Here is a 26,275-nt window from a genome sequence, read left to right as displayed (position 1 = left end):
CTAGTACCAGTAGGTCTGACACTGCAGCAGCAAATGTCACATTCCCACATATTGTTCCAATGTGTGATAGGATAGCAAATGCTGAGGTATGTTTGTTAACGTTTTTATACATTGAATTTCTCACAGATTTGCAACAATTTGTTATAATAAGAGGAATCTGGTCCAAAAGCATTGCCCTTGACCTGCAAGGACCTCAACTCCCAGTATACTCCCAGAATTTTTCGTCTTTTTTCCATAAATGCTGTTCACAGCCAAGCAATTGACCTTACGCCAGAAGGTAGATCACTCCGCCTACCGAACACGTGACTTGACAACGTCTTAACCTCCGACAAACATTCTCTGAAAATGGCATGCGTGATAACATTGAAAGATATACCAGACGATATTGGTGAGCAATATGTGCCATATGAAACAACATTGAGACAGAGACAGAAAGCGAGAGCATTTATCCATCGCTTGCACTTCTCTAAGTTACGTCAGTATGCGGAGAACTCGTCCCCACATATCTGGAGAAGTCACCATAAAGTGGTTGGAGAAGTCGCCCCAATTGGTTTGAGAAGTCATCCCAAAACTTGTCACACAAATAACCTTTTTATAACAGAATTAAGTCATCTTTTACATGATTCATATTTATATTTTTATATATACGTGATCACAAAAGAGAAATGAACTAAATTAAAGCAATATCATAGTAATATTTATAAGGACGAAATTAAGTCTGTATATAATCTAATGAATGACGACAGTATAGTGATTAAAAATGGGATGATAAGTCAAACACTATTATTATTGTGAATCAGGATGATTATGTTAAAGAAGTTGAACGTCAATTAGAAATTAAATTAAAAATTTCAACATGCATTAATGAGATTGCTAAAAATAATAATTCCGTATGTGATGAATTTGATACTTTCCCTCTTGACATACGTACACCTCAGTTCTACATATTACCCAAAACTCATAAAAATCCTGACCATAATTTACCTTTAAATTTTCTAGGATGACCCATTATATCAGGTTGTAATTCATAACTGAAAACCTATCCAAATTTATTGATAGTGTTTTACAACCTTTAATGAAATCACTTCATTCATACATTAAAGATACAACTAGTTTCATTAAAAAGTCGAAGTCTATTCCACATCTATCTGATAATTTCAATCCTGGTATCATTAGATGTAACATCACTATATACCAACATTGCGCATGCAGATGGTATTGAAGCGTGCAAATATTTTCTTGATAACAATCCTAATAATAGCACACTATCTAGCGAAGATATTTGTAAAATAATAAAAACTTATCTTGGAAAATAATTATTTTCAATTTAATAATACGAATTACATACAGATAATGGGTATTAATATGGCTCATATATGCTCTTCCCTTTCATGGGTGAATTAGAAAAAGATTTTATTCAAAACGAAAAGTTTAATCCATCTCTTTGGTTCAGATTTTTAGATGACATATTTATGATCTGGAAGCATTCAGCTGAAGAACTGAAAAACAATGATTGATCGCCTAAATCATTTTCACCCGACGATTAAATTTACTTACGCTGCACCTAGTCAGCATGTTTCATTTTTAGATGTAAATGTAATAAAAAATATTGATAACACTATCTCTACAAATATTATTAAAATGCATCTAATGATTTGAAGAGCAGAGCAAAAGGGACAGATAACACTTATTTTTCATTAAGTACAGAAGCAGAATGGATCAAATGAAAAATTGAAAAATTGCAAATTTTATAAATTTAATAAGTTATTAAGTTGAAGAAAAACAACAATAAATAAAGCCATAACCATGTGGCTATATCTCAGAATTACTATATATCCAGGCGAAGTGGGGCGACTTCTCCAAACCGTTGCGAAATTTGTAAATATATACAATGGCCAAGTCGATATCGACAGAAGCAGCTTGTCAGAGGAAAATGGCGGACGTAAACAGTGTCTGGAGGTGTGTATAATAGCGCTCGCTGATTGGTCAATTGAGCAGAATGATTGACAACTGGTGATAGGTCAATACCTGACAAGGCCAGCCCAAGTCAGCTACTGCCGATGTTTCCCCATAGGAAAGGCACATAACTATAATTTTCTTAACATGATTTAGCAAATGTTGTGTTAAGTGTAATTGAACCACCAACCACAACCATATATTTTAAGGATTTTACATATTTTACCTTTATCTTTTATTTGGATGTACCTTTTACGGAATTTTAATATCTCTTCCTTGTATATTTTATCTCGTATTTCTTAATATTTACATTTTATCTGTAGGTTTTATCTTCATGAAGTATTTGTGCAATTCTCATCTTTATAGTTGAAGAACTTTGCTCCGCAGCAGCAGCATCAACAGTATACCAAAGTTTTGGTCCATGTTTTTCATTTGTATATATATCCAAAACTTGTTGATAAAATCTCATCACACTTGGCATGAATTGTTATATTGCTAAGACAGTTCATTTAGTGATATGTTAACCCTTCACCTCATAGAGCATAGTTACAAAGTGCAGCGCACTATAAATAGAACACCTGTTACCTAGTCGACCCCATATGCATGGGCCTGCCTGTGAACTGTTAAGCAATGTAGTGTATGTTATGTTTAACAGCAGTTTTAACCATTTTACATTTTTGGTACACATCTATTATATGTGGAAAAATTTGAGAGTAAAGTCCGATTGTTATAGCTGTGTAATTATTTATCACAGACGAATTTTTTATGTGCTTTAATATCTTGAGAGAACTCGTTCACCATCATGTCGATGAGGACGTGTGATCAACCGTAGCTGCCATTTCTCATACTCGAAATTTACAAGTTTTTCGTCTGCGTCTACATCACTAAGTCATCTGAATTTGATAATTTATAAAAACTAATTGCTGCCTACATCAATATCAGAGCCTTTACCTAGGTTATTGAATCTTTCATAGTTGTCATTCTAATCGTGAAAACTTCGTAAGTACTGAATGAAATCTGCAACCGCCATTTTGGAGAGTGGAGATTATGACCCAGTTACTTTAAATAGCAGATATCGACCAGTTCTTAAACAGTGACCACGTGATCTGATGTAATTGTCATTCACAGAAATGAATGTAGTATTTAATAGGGGTTTTCCCCAAAGGTGGCGCTGTGAAAACCGGCTTAAAATGGCTGATGTTTACAGTCGACGTCAAAAGGCGCTTCCATGCGACTTGAGTAGAGGCGTCAAAAGGCGCTTCCATGCAAATGGTGTAGAGGCGTCCAAAGTCGCTTGCATGAGGTAAAGGGTTAACTCACCCATTTTTACATTTGGGTACAGCAGTGTATTGATCATATACTGTACATGCAGTGCCTAGCCTTCTTGAATTTTTAATACCCTAATTTTTCTTTAAAGAAATATTTCTTTCAAAGAATTTTAGCATCTTTACTTTTTATGTTTTATCTTGGAGTACAGGGTTTAGGAGTATCTGTCCACATTAGTTTTGGTATAGGCAACAATTGTTTGTCATAACATTTCTAGAACTTATCTTTTAAATTGCACTGTATTTCCAGAATTGTGCTGTTGTGTTCGCATGCCCATATGTACAATTATCTTTAGCCTTATTACATTTAGACAAATAAATCTTTCTTTTGCACTGATGGAACTTTGTATGTTGATGCATATTGATGAATGGCATATTTACAGTAACATTTCCTTCATGGTGGCCTAGACATTAGCTTAAACCCACAGACAGTGAGTAACTGGTTGGAATACAATTCTAAAACAACTGTCATGGCATATCTATTTCCAAAGCTCCTGGCTTGTTTTGTCTTGGCATCAAACCATCACACCAGTCTGCATGTTCATGGTAATTCTTGATATACTATCATTTGTAAGTAGATTCATCTTGCTTGTCATCATCTTGTCCATTATTGTCCTATAAAACAAGTTCCAATGATCCATAGCTGTGTTGGTCTTTTTTTTGATAGATAGTGGAAGAATACAAGATGCAAATGTTTTTACTCCATTCTAATGAGAGGATTATAAATCGTTTAACTATATTTGGCGTTTTCATAGATCTGGACAAATGTTAATGAAGATATGTAATTTGTTGCAATTCATATTTCAGTGACAACTCTTGAGAATCTTGCTGAGATCAGTCGTGAGTCTCAAAAAATCCGGGCAGCAGCGGCCAAGCCCAAGATAAGTGGAGAGTCTGTGGTATCAGTATCTCGTCAGGCTTCCATGTTTTCTGGACGTGCAGCTGTACCAGTAGGTGGACAGACCAACATGCATTACTGTCACTACTGTGGACTGAGCTGTAACAGTCAGAAGCAATGGGATGAGCACTGTGCTTCTGAGAGACATACCTTTAATGTGAATTCTGATAAGGAACATCAGTGGAACTATAGACAGCCACCATGGGGTATACCGCTCAGAAGCTATGAACTGTGTGGCAAGTAAGTGCATGGATTTTCCTTTGAAATCAAGTATGCCTTGATTACAGTTAATAGTCCTTCTGCTTTTATCTAGAGTCCCATTTTCAACATTGACTAAGTAAATTGTTATTCAGTTGATTCAGCTGTCCAGAGACTGATTATTGTGAAGTCCATACTTGTGGGTAGCAAGACAGCATTTTTCCATAATCCAATGGGATGAGCATTGTGCCTACCTTTAATGTGAACTTGTATAAGGACAGATTTATTGTCAAGCCCACAAGCGAGACATAGCTTTCACATTGTTGTCATCAACAGTTAAGAATTGGGTTACTTTTTTTTAATTTACATATGTTTCCTATTCCCCTTGACAGATTTTGATCATCAAATGATTACAAAACTAAGACAGTTTATTCAGCAACATCTTTGCTTGCCCCTTTTACCTTGAAATCAGAATTAGACATTTTTGTTAAGGTTTATCAATGTACCTTCACCAAACCTTGGATTGTTTTAATATGGACTTAGGAAGATGCCTATTACTTCCAGTCCAAAAAGGTAAAAGGTAAGCATTACTGTGATTGAAAGAATAAAAAGGATGTCTACAAAAATTGTAGTGGATTGCTTACACTTGGAATAAGGTCAAGGTCAGATTGAACAGCTTGTGGATTGCATGCACTTTGCTTAAGGAAGAAAGCTATCAATTTTGGCAATGAAAAAGTGCAAATGGTTATGGTTGCAGAAACTGAAAATAGAAAAATGGTTTCTGCACACAAATTGTATTTTTTCTGCCATCTACATTCACCAACATTGGTAGACAACTTGCACATTTGGTTAGACAGAATCCTATTTGTTTTCGAATTTGATGTCAAGGTCACCATGTCAGAAAAAAGAAAAATGGTTTCTTCACAATACAATTCTATATAACAGATGTGAATTAAAGTTTGTGGATTGATTATGCCAGCTTTGGAAGAAGTATATTAATTTTGGGATCATAAGGTCAGAAGTCAGAGTTACTATGACTGAAACAAGAAAAGTGGTTTTTGGATAATAATTTGGTTTGAAATCAGATACCTTGACCAAAATTTGTGGAGGGCTTGCACTTAAGGCATTGAAGAGGTCTGTTGATTTGGGTAAAAAAGATCAGAGGTTAAGATCAGTGAGGCTCAAGAAAAGATGGATTTTGCTGAATAAGTTTTATTCTAAAGGATGTTCTTTGTCCACATTTTGTGTGGATGGCATGCACTTAAGATAATAGCTTCCAGGGTCTTGAGGTCAGATGTCATGTCATAGTAAGTTTGGTTTCTGTACTTTAGTTTAAAACCTTGTATCATGGCCAAAGGTCCCGTTCATCGAGACCCATTTCTAGAGTCTGCTATGCCTTACTAATTCATACATATAAGATATATTGTAACTTGTCAATTGTCAAATAAAATGGAATAGCTTATACCTTTATTAGTTACTAGATCTCTCCATTGTATTGTAGTGTCAAGAAATTGTGCATTCGCCACAGAAGTTCTTATTTAGATTATAATAGCACAAAACAAAACAAATATAAATGGTCAACACAGTTTATTATATTACTTCCAGGCTTATATGTGTTTCCGAGTAAAATTTAGTGCTCACAATGGTGAATTATAATATTTGCAAATGTACAGAATGATAAGTATAACTGATGTTTGATAAGGCATGTTGAAATGACATCATTGGTATCAGTGGTAAATTGCATGTGAAAATCAGCATAAATGTTTAATTTGTTGTAATTTACATAATCTCTGACTCAAATAATCCTAGTTCCAGAACTAATATTGCACAGAAAAATAAGTTAATAGTTCTCAGAATTTGTTCATATAGTGTATTGAAGTGGTAATGATTTTGTGCATCAAATCGAGGTTTGGAACCAGACTGGGGTTTGTGTTTTTCAGTCCATTGGCCAATATGACAGAGACACAGTCTGGGACTGTATGTCAGTTTGTGTGTCACTTGTGTTGACTGATACACAGTTTGTTTTGAGCAACACACTCTGGAACTGGATGTCAATAGTGCGTGGTTTAGATGCGACAGTGTGTTTCGTTTGGTAGCATCAAAGTGTGTTGTTGTGTCTTTTATATTATTTCAACATTTTTCGACATCCAAATGACAGATGACACCACCACTATAAGATGGATTGAAGTTTGTGATTTCAAAATGATACATTTAATTGAGTAGGAAATTATATACATTTTTATATACAGTACATTTTTTATAAAATTACTTTTCTTTTGTACAAATGTTATATGTCAAAAACTCTTACTTCAATTACTATTATTTGCATTGGAAACACGTACAAAACTTTCAAAATGAGGGGAATGATTACAATAAAAGGAGATTATATATTATCTCCAACCATAATGATATGTGCAAATGCACTTTATAAGAATGCATGTTGATAGGTAGTCAGGATTGTTTCATTCTTGGTTTCTTTTTGTTATTAGGCATGAGGATGGATTCAAGTGTCAGTATTCTCATGTCCCAGAAATGTACAACCTTTGCCGCTATGCACACAGTCAAGAAGAGCTTGATGAATGGCGTGAACGATATGAGTGGAGACAGATGAAACGGGAAATGGCCCGACAAGAAAAGGTCTTTTCATACATGGACCAGCTTTTGGAGAAGTACGAGAATTCAGAGTCATCTGTCAAAGTGGTAAGTAAGAATAAGTACCTGTAGGTAAAATAGTTTTCACTGTCTTACAATCATTGTATTTTTGCCCTGAGTGGCGGGGTGTGGGTGGGGGTGTTTCTATTGTTGCTGCTTAAATGGTTAAGTGGGTGAATTTTAATTTTGAACACAGCATAATACATATTTTTTTAATTGTCCATTTTAACCAAAATACATCAGTGGTCCGTTATTGTGCCTTCCCCTGCCTATCAAAGGGCAGTATTAGAGATTGGGTAGGTTTATAAAGGGAACAAAATGGTTAAAATAACTAATATATGATTTTTTTGTTGGGCAAGGTGGGAACCTATAAGGAGTATCCTTTCTTGAGAGAAACTTCTGAAAGGAACCACTGTAGTTGGGTAATGGATATATGTATTTTTTGTCATTTTCAACAATTTGCTGAACCATTCTGGACATGTTTGAAGAAATAATTGAAAGGTTCAGAAACAAGCAAAGAACACTTATTTAAATTATCTCATGAAAGGTTTGGTTTATTTTAAAGTTAAGGTATTTGTCTTGTAATTTTAACTGACGTGTATTGTTTTTCATGTAAAGCTGCATGGGCACTTGCAGATTTTTTACATTAAGACACGTCTTTTGATATCTTTTGGTTTCAGATAAGTGAATCTCTGGATGGTGTGGAAATCATATCACCCAAGGAACTAAACATCTACAAGGAGGAGAAAAATGCCACCTACACCTGGGTCTTCATCATTAGGTCACAGGCAAGATCTGTCTTACATTCTTCTTGCATTCAGAGTAATTTCAAAGATTCAAAGTGGATTTATTAGATTTCATATTTCACAAGGAGTGATGTATAGATAGCATTAGTACCTTGGTCGTTTTATCATACTGACCTGGAATTCTTCTTCTGTAAAATATGCACCCTTTTCTGAATAAGAAAGGTTTAAATAAGTGCATGTTATACACACCAGAATACAGTATTTGTTCAGGTTGCATTCAGTGTACAGGTATTAAAGTCTACAGATCAATGCCGAGATTGGAGCTTTTCTAATTTATATATTCTAATGATTCCTGTAAAAATTTATGCAGCAGTATGGTACTTTTAGCTGTATTGGTCGCTGACAAGAAGAGATTACGGGAATGTCCGTCATCCATCTGTTCATTAGCACAAGTTTGTAATTGCTACTGTTACTAAACTTCTTACAGGATTGAAAACTTAACACGCACAGCAGGAAGTTGTGGGTTTGAACCCCAGCCAAGTCATACCAAAGACTTATAAAAATGGTACTAACAGCTGCCTCACTTGGCACTCAGCATTAAGAGTTTAGTGTTAGGACTGGTTGGCCTAGTGTCAGGATAATGTGACTGGGTGGGACATAATGCTACATGTCTGCGACATGATGCCTCAGTGCTAGACATCACTATAAACTGCCACGCTGCAGACATCATAGTGATATGACTGAAAAATTGCTAAAGCTACATTAAAAATCCTAATCACACACACACACCAGAGTTTTGTTGGTCCTAAATATATAAATGGAATCCACAGTGGCCATCTTGAAATTTTTTATCCCTAGCCCCTGAATGAATGGTTATGCCAACATAATGGTTTTCACAAAAAGACTTCTTATCATGTCATGTTGGTCCTAAATGAAAATGGTTCCAATCCTGATGCCATGACAGCCATCCTGAAACCGTGTCTTTGTCATTTCTCCAGAATGGATAATCATATCAGCCTGAGGTTTTCACTAAAAGACTATTTATGATGCATGTTTTGGTCCTAAATAAAATGGTGCCAATATAACCTTTAATATTGTCATCGCAGGTTCCAACTTGTAAATCTTGTTATTGCTGCATGGATGGTCATATCAACATGCCATTTACACTATAAGACTTAGGATTTGTTGGTCCTGAATAAGAGAGTGCTAATCTGACATCCAGTGTAGCTGTCACAACTGAAGTCTTGAAAATCTTGTTATTCCATGAACAGAAAGTCGTATTGATGACACCTAAAGACTTCTTATGATTAGATATGGCCTACCGTATGGCCACCACAGCCATCCTGAAAATCTTGTTATTCCAAGAACAGAAAGTCGTATTGATGACACCTAAAGACTTCTTATGATCAGATATGGCCTCCCATATGGCCACCACAGCCTACTCCTAGATAGATGGTCATTACAATGTTGAGTTTTCACCAGAAGACTTCTTATGATGTCTTGCTAGTCTTAAATGAAAATGGTGTTGATCTTTTGTCTAATGTGGTTGCTACAGCTTCAAAATCTTGATGTCACTAATTCTTCTGAATGAAAGATCTTATCAGCATGAAGTTTTGAATAAAAGACTTCATATAATGTTTTGTTGATCCCAAATTAAAATGATACTGCTTTGACATTCAATATGTGGCCATCTTGAAAATCTTTGCAAGGTAGTCATTGCACAAATTACAACTGGTAATATTTATATCACCCACTCCTACATATTAAAGAGTGAATCAGAGTACTTTTTTTTTTGCAATGAACCTTTCACGGTGAAACACTTACTGATTGATTGTTTTTGATCTCTAACCAACACAACATTATTACTACAATGTTCAGCACATGAAGGAACTTTTTGATAAGGTGAATGTCTTGTATTTTAAATTTCTTGAAGTTAACTTTTATTCAAAAATATAGCTTATGTGCATCCTATTTCTTCTCAGTATTTTTAACCAAAATGTATACTGTTAATCACCCAAAATTGTCTTTTGTTATCTAATTACCCATTATACACACCATTTATATTCCAATTGATTGGGAACCTTCATATATTATCCTCTCCATCCTATCATTGTGTTTTTATACTTTTGTCTCACGTTAGTAATAAACCTTTCTGATATATGTCTTTATCATATTACATTTATTGTGGACCAATATAGATATACAGTGCTGGTGTGCTGTAAAATCCACAATCAACCAACCAACTGTTGATCCTAATTGAAGATGGTGCCAATCATACACCCAATGTGGTTGCTATGATGACTGTTTTGAAATCTTGTTATTGCTGAAGAATATCGGAGTTGATATCAAACATTCAGCTGTCTACATGAAGAAACGAATTTTTGAATTCCAAGATATTCTTATCGCCCAGTAGAGTATCCATCTCTTTGAGGGACTTGTGTTAAATACGGAGTGGCGCTAGTTCACCAGGCCAATGTTTTGGGAAATTATTTTGGACCCTCTTTAAGAAGAGAATACTTGTATGTATTACTTTTTATCTTTTTTCATCTTGTGCATAGGCATATCACTGTATCCGACAGATATCCAACATCAAGAAGTTAAAAAGGACCCTCATAATTTCTTTAGCAATATGTCATATTAATGAGCTTTGGACTTTTTTTTACTGTAAAATGTTACATGTACATGCTGTAAAACATGCCATTCTCCGTGTTCCTGTTTTTCAGCTCCCCATGCTTAGAGCTGCCCTTTTATACAATAGAGATCGTCTTCACTTCTCCTTGCGCTCTCCATCTACCACAGAGAAGTCATGTCAGATTGCCCCAGGGGAGGTGTTTGAAGATGTTGATGACAGTGGGATGCCATGCTATCATGTAACTGTTCAGTTCACAGGTGGAATGTATGGATCATTCCAGCAGTGGGTTATTTTTGACTTTGACACAGAACCAGTGGTTTGTAGAAAACTTACTGTTGAGGTTGGCACACAGTCTTCACATGAAAAAGTGCGTCATTTACGAGAGACACTGACCTTTGACAGATGGACAAGCCTGAACAGGGAAATAGTACGATATGACTCTGATGCTACCTACCCATATGAAGAGAAACTTCTGCGACAGTACAAAGAGCCTGCATCATCGGAGAGTGTAGTGACACAGCAAGTTGTGCTGACTGAACTCAACAGACATAACTATGTCCCCAAGATGCACAAGCTTTTGGAGCTTGAGGAAATCACTCGTCACCAGATTATATCCAGGTAATAAAAACACTCAGAATAAATTCCTGTTGACAGAAACTAATATGTAGAACTGTATGGTTCCATATACAGTAGAATCTGTATTGAAAGACCACCCCTTCTGCCTAAAAAATTCATGGTCAGTCCAGATGAGTCTTAATACAGTATATTCAATAAATCAGTGCATTGAGCATCCGTCCTCCCAAAACATGTGATCTCGTAACAGTGGTCCTTCAAGACCAGTTTTACTGTATTTCTGTACCAAAAAGCAGAATATTAGAGACCAGACAGCTCTCTCCATTGTAATAATGAATGGACCTTTGTATACAGTTTGAAATTAAATGGATTTTGCCTAATTTACTTTTAATTCATTATATTTTTGTTAATTTTAATATGTGCTTATTTGTAAGTATGAAAAATCGGATTCTTTTTGTGTTGAAATACAGAAATGCCAGTTCATTTTCATCTTTACTGTAAGGTTAATGATTATCAGCTGATGAAGAACATCCATTAGAATGGCTACATGTGTGCTGTCAGTTATCTTTAGCTTACTCAGGCCCTGATTCAACACTAGCCTTACCAACCCACAACCACCCGTACGATTACAGTTGTAGAATTACTGTGTTTATCTTTTCAGCCATTCCAGTCTTATTCCAACCTATTTTAGTTAGTGTCATTGGTGTAGAAGGATGTATAAAATGCTGCTTACTTGTACTGAGTGGACAAGTTTTTTTTATATGCTCTTTATATAGCTTTGGAAGGATCATATATCTTTACTAATGTGCAGTGTTTCATTCAGGATATGCCCTTGTGGCATTTGCACAAAAAAAGACACCAAATCCAGCAAAAAGAAATTTAACTGGCCAAAAGTTATACAATAAGAAATGTCAAAGGCGTGCATTTTGACCTTTATCTTGTACAGACATGTCGACTAGTAATTCAGTGTCCAAATTGCTCAATTATTTTCTTTATTACAATGTGCAAAATCCATCATGCGATCTTATTCCATTGCACTGGTTGCTATGCTCAGACTGTTTATGATTTTCATCCCATATATGGCCATGTTTGGGATGATCGAGAATGAATTTGTGGTCAGCTCTTAAAAGTACTGGAAAATTGGTTGAATCACTCATAAGTCTTTGAAAAGTGCTGGAATTTACATGCCATAATCAACATTCATTGCAAGATTTATATGCAGTTAATTATAGTACTTCTTTTCCTTTTAAAGGCCTAGAATGTCCAAATGAATTACCTGTATGATCCATGAAATGGTCATATACTTGGTACTTACCATATTTCTCAGTTGAGTTGAAGTTCATAATCAGATGTGCATGGAACCAAAATGTCTTGGCAAATCTCATAAAGTTGTGCTTCCAGTAACATGATTTGTCATTGGCTAAATTTGCTCAGAAGTATATACGATGAATAATGGATTTCTTTTCCCCAGCATTGTGTTCAGATCATGAAAGCAGTAAGAATTGACAGGCTGGTAAATCCACAAAAACATGAGATAAAAGTCAAACAGAAAATGAAACGTTTGCTGAAGAAGTGGATTCCACAGTGGAGAAAAAAAAAGAATATTATCACAATGTCACACAATTGGCCCTCTTTATCAAATGGAGGGCACTTATTGACCCCTTTTTTCTCAAGCCTAGCTGAAACAATGCACATCCATCCTTCCCATCAGATTCCATCTTGTCCTGTCACATCCATGATAAACTTATTTCCACTGGGTAACTTTTAAAGGACTTATCTATTTAAATAAACATTTGTACAAGGCTTTTCATGAAACAAAATCGAGGTCAGATTCAGTTTTCACCATTTTCTGACTAAATTTTATGGGATATGGCTTCTGTTTGACCATAAACTTGGCCCATCTGTTTTATTTCCAGTCAGTAATTTTTGTAGGACTTAAATAGATTGGAATCAGATTTGGTCAGATGCTTTACATGTGAAAGAAATAGATCAAATTTGACTTTCAAACCTTTCTAGCAAAATTCTAGTGCTATGGCCTCGGTGTCAAGTTTGGCTTTTGCTGTTTTCTAGTATAATATTATGGAATCGTGGCCTCATTTCCAGAATTTGAACATCTTTGCCTTTTCTTGTGTATGTTTTAGTACTAAATCTTTACATTTATTTGGAGGACTTTGTCATCCAACAAATTTGTTGTTTGTGCATTTCGAAAATGTAACTTTTAATTGGCACCAAAGAGATTGTATTCTTACATTCCATTAAATCCTATACATCGTACCATCCTCCTGTGCATACATACATACATACAGACAGACAGACAAACATACATTAACTGGGGTTATCCATGTAATATGGATGCCTTTCTAGGCATGGGGCAGTAGAACAGGTTGTTCAATGGTTAGTTGATTTTTAATGGCACTTTGTACACATTACAGTGGTCTGCCTTATAAACATTCTCCCTGTCCAGCAGCCACCCACTTTTTGTAGTCAGAATCCCTTGGCATGGACAAGTTTATATTCAAAAGCACCCATCAGGAAAGGCTACCCATCAAACACAACCAGCAGCCAGCATATTAGTGCAAAACTGTAAAATTGACCCCTCACAAATGGCCACATTTTTTAAAAATATGTGTTCAGAACCAATATTTAATTCATATGGTAAGGTAAGTCATTTTATTATCTTTATATGTGTCTGTTTCCCAATGTCATCTTTTCGTTAGTGAAAAAAGTGTTGGCTTAAGTATATGTACCACAGAGTCTAATATTATATCATTAACGCTGACATTTACAGGAAATGGGGTCAACAATGTTGTGATGAAGTTTTGGGCCTCATGCTGTGGTAGTGTTTTTTTCTTTGTTGATTGTAATTGTCAAAATCATAATATGGATAGCATATGCTAACTATAGATTTTGTAGATTAACACGAGAGAAATTAACCTTGAAAAAAACAGTATCAGACAAAGACCAAAAAGTCATGTGACAGTACATGTATCACTTCCTTTATAAGCAAGACATTTCATCGACTCTACAAAAGTTCCGTCGTCATAGGTAAATTATAGTACTGTACATGGGAATAAGTCATTACAAACTTTAACATGGCATCACATAAACAGAGGATTAATACTTTAGAAGAAATAGTAAAAGTTATTCCACTTGACAACAATGGAGAGAGTTCAGGTGTTCTTGCAGAAAAGTTTTGTAAGGAAGACTCAAATAAACATCGTAACGAGGAGGAGAATATTCTGCAGCAGTTGGGAAATGGATTAAATGGAAAGAGAATTAATTTAGATGCTAAGCAATACATGTACCTGGATTTCAATGACATTTTTTAATGGTTTTGCATTGCGCATGCCAACAATACCCCTCACACATTTCACGCTTTTGAATAAGAAATATTGTATCTTGACTTGAAATAAGCATGGTCTTAAGACAAGAACCTTTTGATAATTGATGTTACTTTTCAATGAAGATATTAAGTGCTTTGAAGTTATTTGTAGCTTTCTTAGTACATAAACATACATATACTTATCACAAATATATTCCCACACTGGAAAGGCCAACTGTCTTATATGGCCAAGTTTCTGGTGAAGCAGGCATGGCCATATAAGAGTAGAACCATTGTATTGGCAGTATAATGCAGAGGAAATGAGAACCAATTGCAATTTCCAAATACACATTGAGGTAGCTGGCCTAGGTATCATTTTGATCGAGTCCAACCAAGCTACTACAGTTTCCAATTTAAATTGTCTTCATTTGATATGTAGAGTTAAGGAATTGGATCTGTTTGACTTTCTGTGTGTTATTCATCAATAACTGCCATTGCACTTATTTCAGCTACAACGTGTGTGCTACCATTGAAGTAGTTGACGTGATAAAGGAGGATGTCTTGGTATTTGCTCACCCAGGAGAGCTCTTTGCTAGAGTACCCCTTCAGGAAAATCTAACAGAGGACACAGATGCTGGCAAACTTATCCTCACAAGGTAACTATGCATGGAATCCTTGTATTAAGTGCTATCAAGTTTGAAAAATGGTTGCAACAACTTTTTCTTTTTTTAAAGTATAGTAGTATAAAGGACTTTTAATATTAGATAATGCTAATGTGCCTTACAATTTGGGTGAAGGTGCAAAAGATATTAAAGCATCAGCGTTCATAACAGCACTGGCAAGTGAGCAATTTAAAAGCCTACTCTTGTTGCAAAGATTTTGAGCTTTTCTACTAGAAGTTGATAAAAGTTTGATTATTTTTTCAAACTTTATTCTGCTAATGAATGTATTTTTTGTTTTAGATCAAACCATTGAATGGATGAATTACACTCTAAGGAAAAAGGAGATAGCAAATAATGAGTTTAAGGCATTTATTAAGTCACTCACTTAAAGAAGCAAGTCTTGCAAATACTAGATATAAGGGACTAAGAATTGCTTCATCAAACTGCTGATTGTAATTTTTTAAACTTATCCTGGATTTAAGGGACTAAAATTGCTGTGTTAAAATGCTAAATTTTTAAACATATCAATTTTTACAGAGAAAAGCAAGGATAAATACAGTTTCTTTAAGCGTTAACTTGATTCTATGTTAAGTGAGAAAGTTAAATCAAATATTGCTCAAGTTATTGGTTTTGTTTCACAGTGTCCGAAAAGTTCTACTGGCCCCACAGAACAAGTCCGACAAGGTGGTATTTGAGGCCTGTATTGTACGTGAGGATAACTTTAACTACGATGGGCGAGGGAGAGACTACATCTATCTCTGTCTGTCTCCATCATGTGTTAGCAGGCTGAGTTTGAAAGCTAATGATATTCTCAGTGTAGAGCTACAGTTCCAGATGAACAGACTGTTTTTCTGCCGCATGCATTATGCTATAGATCAGCTGAACAACACGGAAATTGTGTTTCCTGATGTGCCAAAAATTAATCCCTTGAGGAATGAAAGACATATTTTGAAAGTTTCGTACGTAAAATTTACAGATAGTTGCACACATTTTGGCATGGGTTTATTTCATATCTCATATGTCTCAGTTCTTGTGTTTTGCAGTTTCAAAATGAATAGGTTAAATAAATAATTGAATTTGGAATTTGATATTTGAATCACACCCACACTCGCACACACTATCGTTCATTGATACAATTTTCTTTTGTAAGTCCAGGGGATTATATTGTTTCCTTTGGTAAATCTTTGTCATACATATATATATATATATATATATATATATATATATATATATATATATATATACATACACACACACACACACACACACACATATACATATATATATATATACACATATATACATATATACACACACACACACAGCCCCCCCTCCTCCCCCGACCAGTGGCCACCTACTTCATATGGCCAGAATCCCTTGGCACCAACGAGTTTGTATTTAAAAGTACCCCTCAAGAATGGCCACCCCTCTAATTCGACCAGCAGCCAGCATATTAGTACAAAAATGTAAAATGTTTCCCATATGAGCGGATACTTTTTATTCTCCAAATGTATCCAGAACCAATAATTAATTCATATCATGACATAAGTAATCAGATTATCTCTATCATCGATACATGTCTCCCAGTGTCAAGTTTCTGTTAATGAAAGAAATGTTGACTAAAGTAGATGTAACAGTAAGATTAATATTATATCATTGTCTATAAAATCCAATGTTTACAGGAAATGGGCTCAACAATGTTATGATAGTGTTTTGGACTTCACACATCAGTTGAGTTCTCTTTGATGATTACAACTGGACATAATTGTCAAGATCATAACATGGTCAGCATTGGCAAAAAATAGATTTTGTGCATTAACACACACAGAGAAATTAACCTTGAACAAAACTGTACCAGACAAAGACTCACCTGACAACACATTTATCTCTTCCTTTACGAAGAAGGCATTTTGTCCACTGGACAAAAGTTTCATCTGCATAATTAAATCGCATAGCAACATCCGAATAAATCTTTACCAAACATTACCATGTCATCATGTAAACAGAGAGGTTTAGAAGAAAGTAGGTTAGTCTACTCGATCTACTTAACAATTTGTCTTGAACATATTTATGAAATGAGAAATGTGAATGGCTTAGATTTTTATGCTAACCTTCAAAGACTTTAAGGTAATATGGATAGACTGTTCTAACTTTCAAGCAAAATACAGCAATCAAGCCAACATTTTAAACCAGGACAGTTTGAGTGTTTTGTCTCCAAATTCCTCACTATTTAATTTTTGCTGTTTAGTTCCTCAGTCCTGAATGAGGATCAGATGAAGGCTGTGCGTCACATTGTTGCAGAGCGGAGTGGATACACCCCTCCTTTCATTATGTATGGTCCATTTGGTACTGGCAAGACTGAGACCATTGCTCAGGCAGCCATGGTTCTGCTGAAAGAACAACCAACAGCCAAGATCCTCATTTGTGCCCAGTCTAATAGGTGAGTTGGTACTCTTTGTTATTAATGTCTGTTTGATGCATCTGTAAGAAATGTATGTAGATGTGAGACATAGCAATTAATTTAATACAAATGTCTACTTGGGAATTTATCTATTGCAGTGTTTCTGGCAGGTAAAACCAGTGTGGGATTTATCAGTTTATGTAACATGGATATGAAGTCCTGCAACAAAAAAAAAGATAAGGGGCCACAAGTGGTACCCTAGAATAAATCTTTAATCTGATAAAGATGTGCCCACCAAACATTAAATATTCAAATGGCTCAGTTATTGTTTTGGTTTTTTGAAAGTGAACAAAATGCATGAGCATCACTATTCCCAGAGTGTCTATTTTTCAACATTCTCCAGGTTGCATATATGGCAAAGCTTTGGATTGTCCAGAAATAGTTGTGTCATCTGTATATTCCATAACCTTTATGGTTGTATCATCTGTATATTCCATAACCTTTCATGGTTGTATCCTCTGTATATTCCATAACCTTTCATGGTTGTATCCTGTTTATTCCACAACCTTTTGTGATTGTATCATCTGTATATTCCATTACCTTTTGTGGTTGTATCCTTTGTATATTCCATAACCTTTCATGGTTGTATCCTCTGTATATTCCATAACCTTTCATGGCTGTATCCTCTGTTTATTCCACAACCTTTTGTGGTTGTATCCTCTGTATATTCCATAACCTTTTATGGTTGTATCCTCTGTATCTTCCATAACCTTTCATGGCTGTATCCTCTGTTTATTCCACAACCTTTTGTGGTTGTATCATCTGTATATTCCATAACCTTTTGTGGTTGTATCCTGTGTTTATTCCAGAACATTTCATGGTTGTATCCTCTGTTTATTCCATAACCTTTCATGGTTGTATCATGTTTATTCCACAACCTTTCATGGCTGTATCCTCAGTATATTCCGTAACCTTTTGTGGTTGTATCCTCTATATATTCCATAACCTTTCATGGTTGTATCCTCTGTATATTCCACAACCTTTTGTGGTTGTATCCTCTGTATATTCCATAATTATTTTGGTTGTATCATCTGTATATTCCATAACCTTGAATGGTTGTATCCTCTGTTTATTCCACAACCTTTCATGGTTGTATCCTCAGTATATTCTATAACCTTTGATGGTTGTAACCTCTATATTCCATAACCTTTCTTGGTTGAGAGGGTAAGAATAAAATAGTGTGCAACTGAATTGCCAATGTCTCAGATGGAAAAGATGTGGAACAAATTCAAGTAATTTTCACTCCCATTTTGGTCGTGGGTTCGATGCCCAGTTGAATCATACCAAAGACTTACAAAAATGGTACTAACAGCTGCCTCACTTGGCGCTCAGCATTAAGAGGTTAGTGTTAGTACTGGTCGGCCTGATGTCGGGATAATGTGACTGGGTGGGTCATCATGCTACATGCAGACATCGTAGCAGTATGACTGAAAAATTGTTATAGCTATGTTAAAAATCCAAATCACAGACACACACACAGGATAATTTAAGGTAATTGAATTGTCACTTACATGATACTATTTATAACAGTGTTCAAGTGGTCAATTTAAATGAGTTGACCTGACACGACTATTTTTGTTCCATTCCCATTATTTGATTTGATAAAAGATATATTAACGTGATAATACAAAGCAGGTCTGCTTTTAATTGAGTGTAACAGTACAACAGATACATCACAAATCAGAGATTAAGACAAAGTCCACAATTAATTAGGTTCTCGCAGGAATGCCCATGGACATAATTGGAATGGTAGATTGACATTTTACACATTGGAATACAAGAGGGAATATCACATTTTTCATGTGTACACTGAAACCAGTTTAAAATATACAAATAAAACACAAATTTTTCTTGACAAAACTTACAGCATTTGCTATTTGTTTCTTGAAGTGTTGCCATGGTAGGCATTTATAACATTTTCACTAATTGAAATTTTTGCAAATATTGTTATTTACAGTTTACTGAGAAAAAAAATTTTCTCAGTTTTTTTATACAAAATATAGGACTTATAATTATAAGTTAAGAATTTCATGATACTTTCCAGACTAAATGTTTTTTTCAACAATAAAATGAGCTGTGTATCAGGATTTTGTTTACCAATATTGATTGCGATTTTATTCATGTTCAACAAATAAGGGTCAATTTTTGGGGCATTCTTTAGAAAGAAAAGGGGATTCATGCCTGACATCACATTATATTGTGAGTATCAAAGAAGTGGTGTACTTGTTGATGAAAAAGCAAAGAAGATTGTAATATATGCATTTAGCCTTTAACTCACACAGAGGGAAAGACTTGAAAGTTTTAAGTCTTGGGTTGTGCATTTTACACATAAACCAAATAGTAAGCATGGCTAAGTTATTTCTATTGTTTGTCATTTTTTACATGCCAGGTCTCCTACTATTGATTTTTTTGTAAAAGGTTTATGCCATTGCTTTATTTTATTGTGGTTTTTCTTTCTAATGTACCATGGGCAGACTTTTCACATTGCCTGAGACAGGGAAAATTCCATGTAATCAGAATTGAATCTTATTGCTATCATGTGTATATTTGTTTTGACATATTTCTTTGTTCTTTATTTTGTTAGAAAAATAGCAAATATAGCTATAATACACAGCAAGAAAACCTAATAATACATTTTTAATTAATGCTTTCGGAACATTTTGTTTGTTAATTTGACTTTTAGACTTATATTGATCCTTAAGTCGCATGGATTACATAAGATAATGGCCATGAGTACACTTTTACTTTGTTTTCTTTCAGTGCTGCTGATCTGTACATCACCAAACATTTTGAGGTATTCATGAAGAAGTCTAACATCAATATAAGCCTGCGCAGGGTGTATTACAAGGAAAGAAGAGTCTACACAGTGTCCCCTGAGGTCAAGAAGTATTGTATCCTTTCCCCTGACAGCAGCTATTTCGAGAGTCCTACAAGGGAAGATATCCTTCGTCACCGAATTGTAATTGTAACGCTAGCAGAGTCTCTAGTATTAACCAGCATGAAGTTACAAGGAAACTTCACTCACATATTCATCGATGAGGCAGCCCAGTCATTAGAGTGTGAGACCATAATGCCAATCTCTTTGGCCAATGAGAACACGTGTATTGTTTTGGCAGGGGACCATATGCAGATTAGTCCAAAGGTGTACAGTGCAGAGGCTCGTAACCAGAAGCTGCACGTGTCCCTTTTGGAGAGATTGTACAACTACTATGACTCACACTCAAACCTTATTTCGCCAGAAAGCCCACTCAACATCCTGCTCAGCATCAACTACAGGACAAAGATGGAGATTCTTCGATTCATTGCAGCCACATTTTATGGTGGTCCAGACAAGCTAATTTCACGAAGTAACATTCCAGCAGTTGTGGAAATCACCCCATTGACTTTTTATGGAGTACAGGGACGTGAGGTGCAAGATACAGACAGTGTGTCATATTATAACATGTCGGAGGTGCAAGAGATAGTAGAAAGAGTTGAGGAAATATTTAGTAAGTGGCCTGAAGAATGGGGAGAACGTTCAGCCAAGGAAATTGGAGTTGTCACACCCTATTACGACCAGGTAATTTTTGGGGAGTCTCTAAAAAAATTCTTTTGACATCATGCCTGCAGTTAATTTCCCAATTAAATTTTTAAAGAAAAACAAAATTCCCAGTTTGAGCAAAATGTTGCTAGAGTAGGTTTCATTTTGTTCTTCAGTGTTTTTATCACTTCCAATCTAGCAATATACATTTTGCGATTAATCCCAACTGTTTTCCTATGTAAATGTAACAAGCAATTCAGTTGGTTCAGTTTATTTATGCTGCATCCCACAGATAGTGTAGTGGCAGATACTGTTTTTGCTAGCTGTGTATGCCAATGGTCGACGTGGAATGAAATTGTTCGATTACTTTTGGCTTGCAAAGAGGCTTTGCCCAGTGACTGTACCACAATACAGTAAATCAGTTATCAGATCTATGTGTGAAAATACATTCACGTTTTATTATTGTTTTTCAGTGATTGTTCTGCATTCTGCACTTGTTTGTTCCATTTCCTTTATGTTGCATTCATCTTTTCATTTGCATTCCAGCCAGGACAGCCTGGGTTGACTGGCTGGTTGTGACCTTGTGAAAGATATTTAGCTTCCATTTTCTTGGCTTGATACAGCCAAAAAGGTGTTAAAACTGCTTTTCAAACCAAACAAAACACCTCATATCATGGTCAATAATACATATCTGGATTGAGAATTATTTACAGATAAAAAAAATACCCATTTCTATTTTCATGTCATGGTCTATAATTCATATCTGTATTGAATATTATTACTCTATTCCTTATTCTTTTCACTTCTTTCTCACATTCTTTTGACAGCTACATCATGTATCATGGAGTCTAATTGGGCTTTAGGTTTTATTTTTTCAAGTGGCACATAGAGATTAAAGCAAATTGTACCAAAGATGGAAAACTAATTGCTCAAGCCTCACATTGAGATGAAAGCAAATTGTACATTGAGATGAAAGCAAACTGTAACAAAGGTGGTAAACTAATTGCTCAAGCACATTGAGATGAAAGCAAATTGTACCAAAGATGGTAAACTAATTGCTCAAGCCTTGCATTGAGATGAAAGTAAATTGTACATTGAGATGAAAGCAAATTGTACATTGAGATGAAAGCATATAGGATTCCCTTCCTTGTCCATCTGTTCTTCCATCCATCCATCCATCTGACTGGTTTATTTTTGCGATTAGGTTAGACACTGGATTATGTTCCTTAAACACATTTTTAGTTTTAACCTAAAACACTTTTATGATATTATTCTACATATAATTTTTATTCAGTATATACTTTGCAAAGCATTTCTTTATTTTATTACTTTCCTTCTAGGTTCAGCTGATAAGAAAGGCTTTGAAGAAGAAAAATCCTCATTTAAGAGATGTAACTGTTGAGCGGATCAGCAATGTGCAAGGTATCATGCCTAGGAGTTTAATGTGTTACATCATTCACTTGAAATCATTAAACAAACATCATAGATCTACAGAACTGTCCTTAAACATCCGGTGTGAGATAATATCTATGGGGTGGCAACTCCCAGGTTGGGAACCGGGGTGAAACCACAGTGCTTTGGTGGAGAGAGAGAAGTTAACTAAATTCTCAGTAAATGTCTTGTCACGGTCAGTTTATATTTAGGAATCCTATTGTGCAAACAGAGACATTTACCAGAGGGAGCATAAAATCATTAGGTTAAAAACTGCATGAGAAAACTTAGGATGTGCCCGTGAGCATGATTTATGTACAAAAAGCACATGTCGTGTGCCATACTTGAGATTCGAAAGGTATGGACATACTGATACAGATCTTGGTCTTTTCATAGTTTGGAACATGCAACGCAAGGTAAATTCAATTTTAGTAGCAGTAACACAATACCTGTAACTCTTGCCCTGCTACCTACTCAGGGGGTGGAAGTTCCCCGTCCAGGCTCATAATTTCAACCTCCATGTCGATAGAATGTTCATAAAATCTAGAACAGAAAGACCCCAGAACCAGTTTGTATATACATCATAGGTTCATACAGCATACTCTTCCTATCTTCATTAGATGCTTTTATTATCAGGTAATGGTTATTGTCACTCTTGGAAAATTGCCTTCATATGCATTTTTTAGTGTTTTTCAGCATAAATGGTATTTTATGTGATAATTCCCTCAGTCCTTGCAAAGCGATTTAGCAGGTCTTTGTATTGCCTTCATTAGTTTTGGGCAATTTGATTGTACCATAATCAGCAGTGCTCTGAAAATTTAACACAGTGTAGAGTAAATATTTCTCCTACTGTTGTAGTTACAGACCGTACTAGTACTTGCTTTGGCAGTACCCCTTTGCATTCTTTCCATCCTTGAGTGAGTTTTCCTACTCAGTCATTGCCCTGAAATTGAATTCCCTTCATATTTGGGAATTTACATTTACTAAGTAATTGGTCATTCAGTACACTCATTCTTACATTGAAATAATTTCATATTGCATGGCAATACTGTTTCACTAGATCAGGCAGTACAAAGGCAGTACTGAATTAATTGTTGCATTGCATTTTTACACTGCTTCTAGAAGTACTCACTTAACATGGATGTGGGCAGTACTGTCTAAATTATTGTACTACTTCTGGTAGGTAAAATACATGCCATGATCTCAGGAAAGTATGGATTTGCATTTTAATGACATTATAGCACCATTTTAGTTTGGAGAGGTTTTTTGGGGGGCCGTTCTCTCATCCAGATCTTTTGCTGGTTTGAACTCTGCAATGGTAAGGAGTTTGCATAGAAGTTTTCTAGGGACCAGGCAGCAGAAGAGGTTTTGTCTGCCCCCATTTCTAGGCTTTAGCTAACTGTTGCTTTCAAGTTCATTCTCCAACTTGGCTCCTTAAGTCCCTACCCCTTCCTACACATGGGATAGGTGGCATGAAGATTGGGGATATTGGCTGGGGCCTGCATGGGTGAAAGTTTTCTCTCATGTGATGGAAATTATGCCTTCAGAAGTCCCCACAGATCGATCTCCCAAATTGTGCAAATCTGTTGAGGTTGGGGGTATGCGTGTTGAATGTGGATAGAAAGGCTTTAGTGGGAAAATATTGTTGCTTACAGATACTAAATATTAAAATTATGATTTACTGTTGAGTGAGCAAATAGACATTTTCATGTGATACTCAATTCACTTGATGCTCGTCGGATGTGTTCTGCTAAATCATGAAGTTCATACTTGACTCCATAATTCAGTGCCCCCTATGGAAACCCAAATAACTCTAATAACCCTGTCACCTTGGCTGATTCTATACCTCCTTGCTATTTGATTCCTACATTTGCCACATAGGAACTTTAGCAGATAGAGGGCACTGAATTGTTTGAGTGAGAGACCTTGGCCTATTCTATACCTCCATGTGTATCATTCTTATTGGAGAAAGTATCAACTAAGACAGTGTTTACACAAGGAAGTTTCTTACAGCTCCTCAGACTATTCAAGGTGGAGTGGACCTGTTAAAATGCCAGTTTGCTACTGTGCCTTCATGGTCAGTGACATGTGGATTCTGTAGGAGAAGACTTTTCATATCAACCTCTTAGAAATGAAAGCCGTTCTCAACACATGTGGACTATATCGATGGAAACACAATACTGAGAATGTGAGACAATTTACTTGTGATATACCTCAGACAATGGGGAACACCAGACCTTTGCCTCATGGTAAGGGAATATCTTAAAGCAAACTCCCAATATCTGGTAATATTAAAGTCTGATACATGCATGGCCGGTTCATTGTCCAGGCCAACTCATTATCAAAAGAGGACATTTGCTTCATACAGAGTTCTCTGCCCTGGAGCCTTCCATCAGGTGTTCATGCTTTTTGGTCATCCAGTGCTTGACATTTCTTAGTAATTTTTCCATGACCCAAGAAGTTTGTGAAGTACATCCACTTTTAATCAGCTGAAAGGTTATGTAGGCATGTACTTTTCCTCCATCAGTTTTGATTATGAAGATAATTAAGAAATGAGGAGCACAGACTGCAGTAATGCTGATTGCCCCGCTAAGATTCACTTTGGATCAATGATCTGCTGAATTTAGTGACAGGTGTACCCGGATGAGTCATAGTAACCCTCATGCCTCAAGCAGTCGAGATCGCCACTAATAAATCCATGTCCAGAGAACAGCTCCTTCACACTGGCTCCATTCAGGGATGTCCAGATTGAAAGGGACTTTGGAGCTTCAGTCGTGAAGAGGATTACAAAAGCTGAAGATATTCTGCTTTGAGGACATACAAGGGGAAATCGTGTGTTTTCAGTGACTGGTTTCACATCATTCAAGTCACACCGTTCTATGACCCATTTCCCAACAGCAGACTTCCTCTTTGAGGATAAGAATTTAGCTGCATTCACAATTAAGAGATACTGTTCCATGATCTCAGACATGTTAAGACTTCATGGAAGGGATGATGATATCATGGATCCAAATTAAACACAGTTCCATTCTGATGACACAGTTCCATTCTGATGACACAGTTCCATTCTAATGACACAGTTCCATTCTGATGACACAGTTCCATTCTAATGACACAGTTCCATTCTGATGACACAGTTCCATTCTAATGACACAGTTCCATTCTGATGACACAGTTCCATTCTGATGACACAGTTCCATTCTAATGACACAGTTCCAGACACAGTTCCATTCTAATGACACAGTTCCATTCTAATGACACAGTTCCATTCTGATGGTTATACTGACACAGTTCCATTCTAATGACACAGTTCCATTCTGATGACACAGTTCCAGTTCCATTCTGATGACACAGTTCCATTCTAATGACACAGTTCCATTCTAATGACACAGTTCCATTCTGATGACACAGTTCCATTCTGATGACACAGTTCCATTCTAATGACACAGTTCCATTGTAATGACACAGTTCCATTCTAATGACACAGTTCCATTCTAATGACACAGTTTGGTTCCCTTGTAAGAACAAGTTTCTGGTACTAGTCAACCAACTATTTGTTCCCTCTCGTGGATTGATCTGATGTGAAAAGCAAAGCTGCAGGATGTATGTACATTTGAAATGTTACCTGAGATGCATGGATAATATCTGCTTCAACTGTTAAAAGGCATTCCTACCATTGAAGGCAGACAGTGCCAACATGATCAGAGGGTGAAATTAATAGCTTAAGTATTCACATACCTTCCTATTTGTTTGTAATTCCATACCAATTTTAAAAAATTGAAGAGCATCGAGGATATTAAAAAAGCACAAAACGTAGTCATTTCATTAACTGATTTATAATTTCTAAGCTGATTGTTGCCAAGGCATCCCTAGGACTGTCAAATTATTGGTGTTTCAGC

General features: G+C 35.8%; 1 protein-coding gene across 1 annotated transcript in view; it reads left to right on the top strand.

Annotated features, from left to right (window-relative positions):
- Positions 1 to 26,275, top strand: part of LOC149802503 (3'-5' exoribonuclease HELZ2-like) — a 182,325-nt gene that overhangs the window by 108,839 nt on the left and 47,211 nt on the right. Inside the window, exons 16-24 of the mRNA XM_089951747.1 lie at positions 4,089 to 4,419; positions 6,867 to 7,077; positions 7,710 to 7,817; positions 10,499 to 11,025; positions 14,812 to 14,958; positions 15,606 to 15,923; positions 17,213 to 17,404; positions 20,186 to 20,984; positions 22,286 to 22,367. Of these exons, the coding sequence (XP_089807873.1) occupies positions 4,089 to 4,419; positions 6,867 to 7,077; positions 7,710 to 7,817; positions 10,499 to 11,025; positions 14,812 to 14,958; positions 15,606 to 15,923; positions 17,213 to 17,404; positions 20,186 to 20,984; positions 22,286 to 22,367 (2,715 nt within the window). The remainder of the gene's footprint in view (positions 1 to 4,088; positions 4,420 to 6,866; positions 7,078 to 7,709; positions 7,818 to 10,498; positions 11,026 to 14,811; positions 14,959 to 15,605; positions 15,924 to 17,212; positions 17,405 to 20,185; positions 20,985 to 22,285; positions 22,368 to 26,275) is intronic.

This window comes from Sinohyriopsis cumingii, chromosome 3, assembly GCF_028554795.1.
Source record: "Sinohyriopsis cumingii isolate HCF-2022 chromosome 3, ASM2855479v2, whole genome shotgun sequence".
Taxonomy (NCBI): domain Eukaryota; kingdom Metazoa; phylum Mollusca; class Bivalvia; order Unionida; family Unionidae; genus Sinohyriopsis; species Sinohyriopsis cumingii.
Note: the sequence above shows the minus strand (reverse complement) of the source record. Positions and strands in the feature narration are given on the sequence as shown.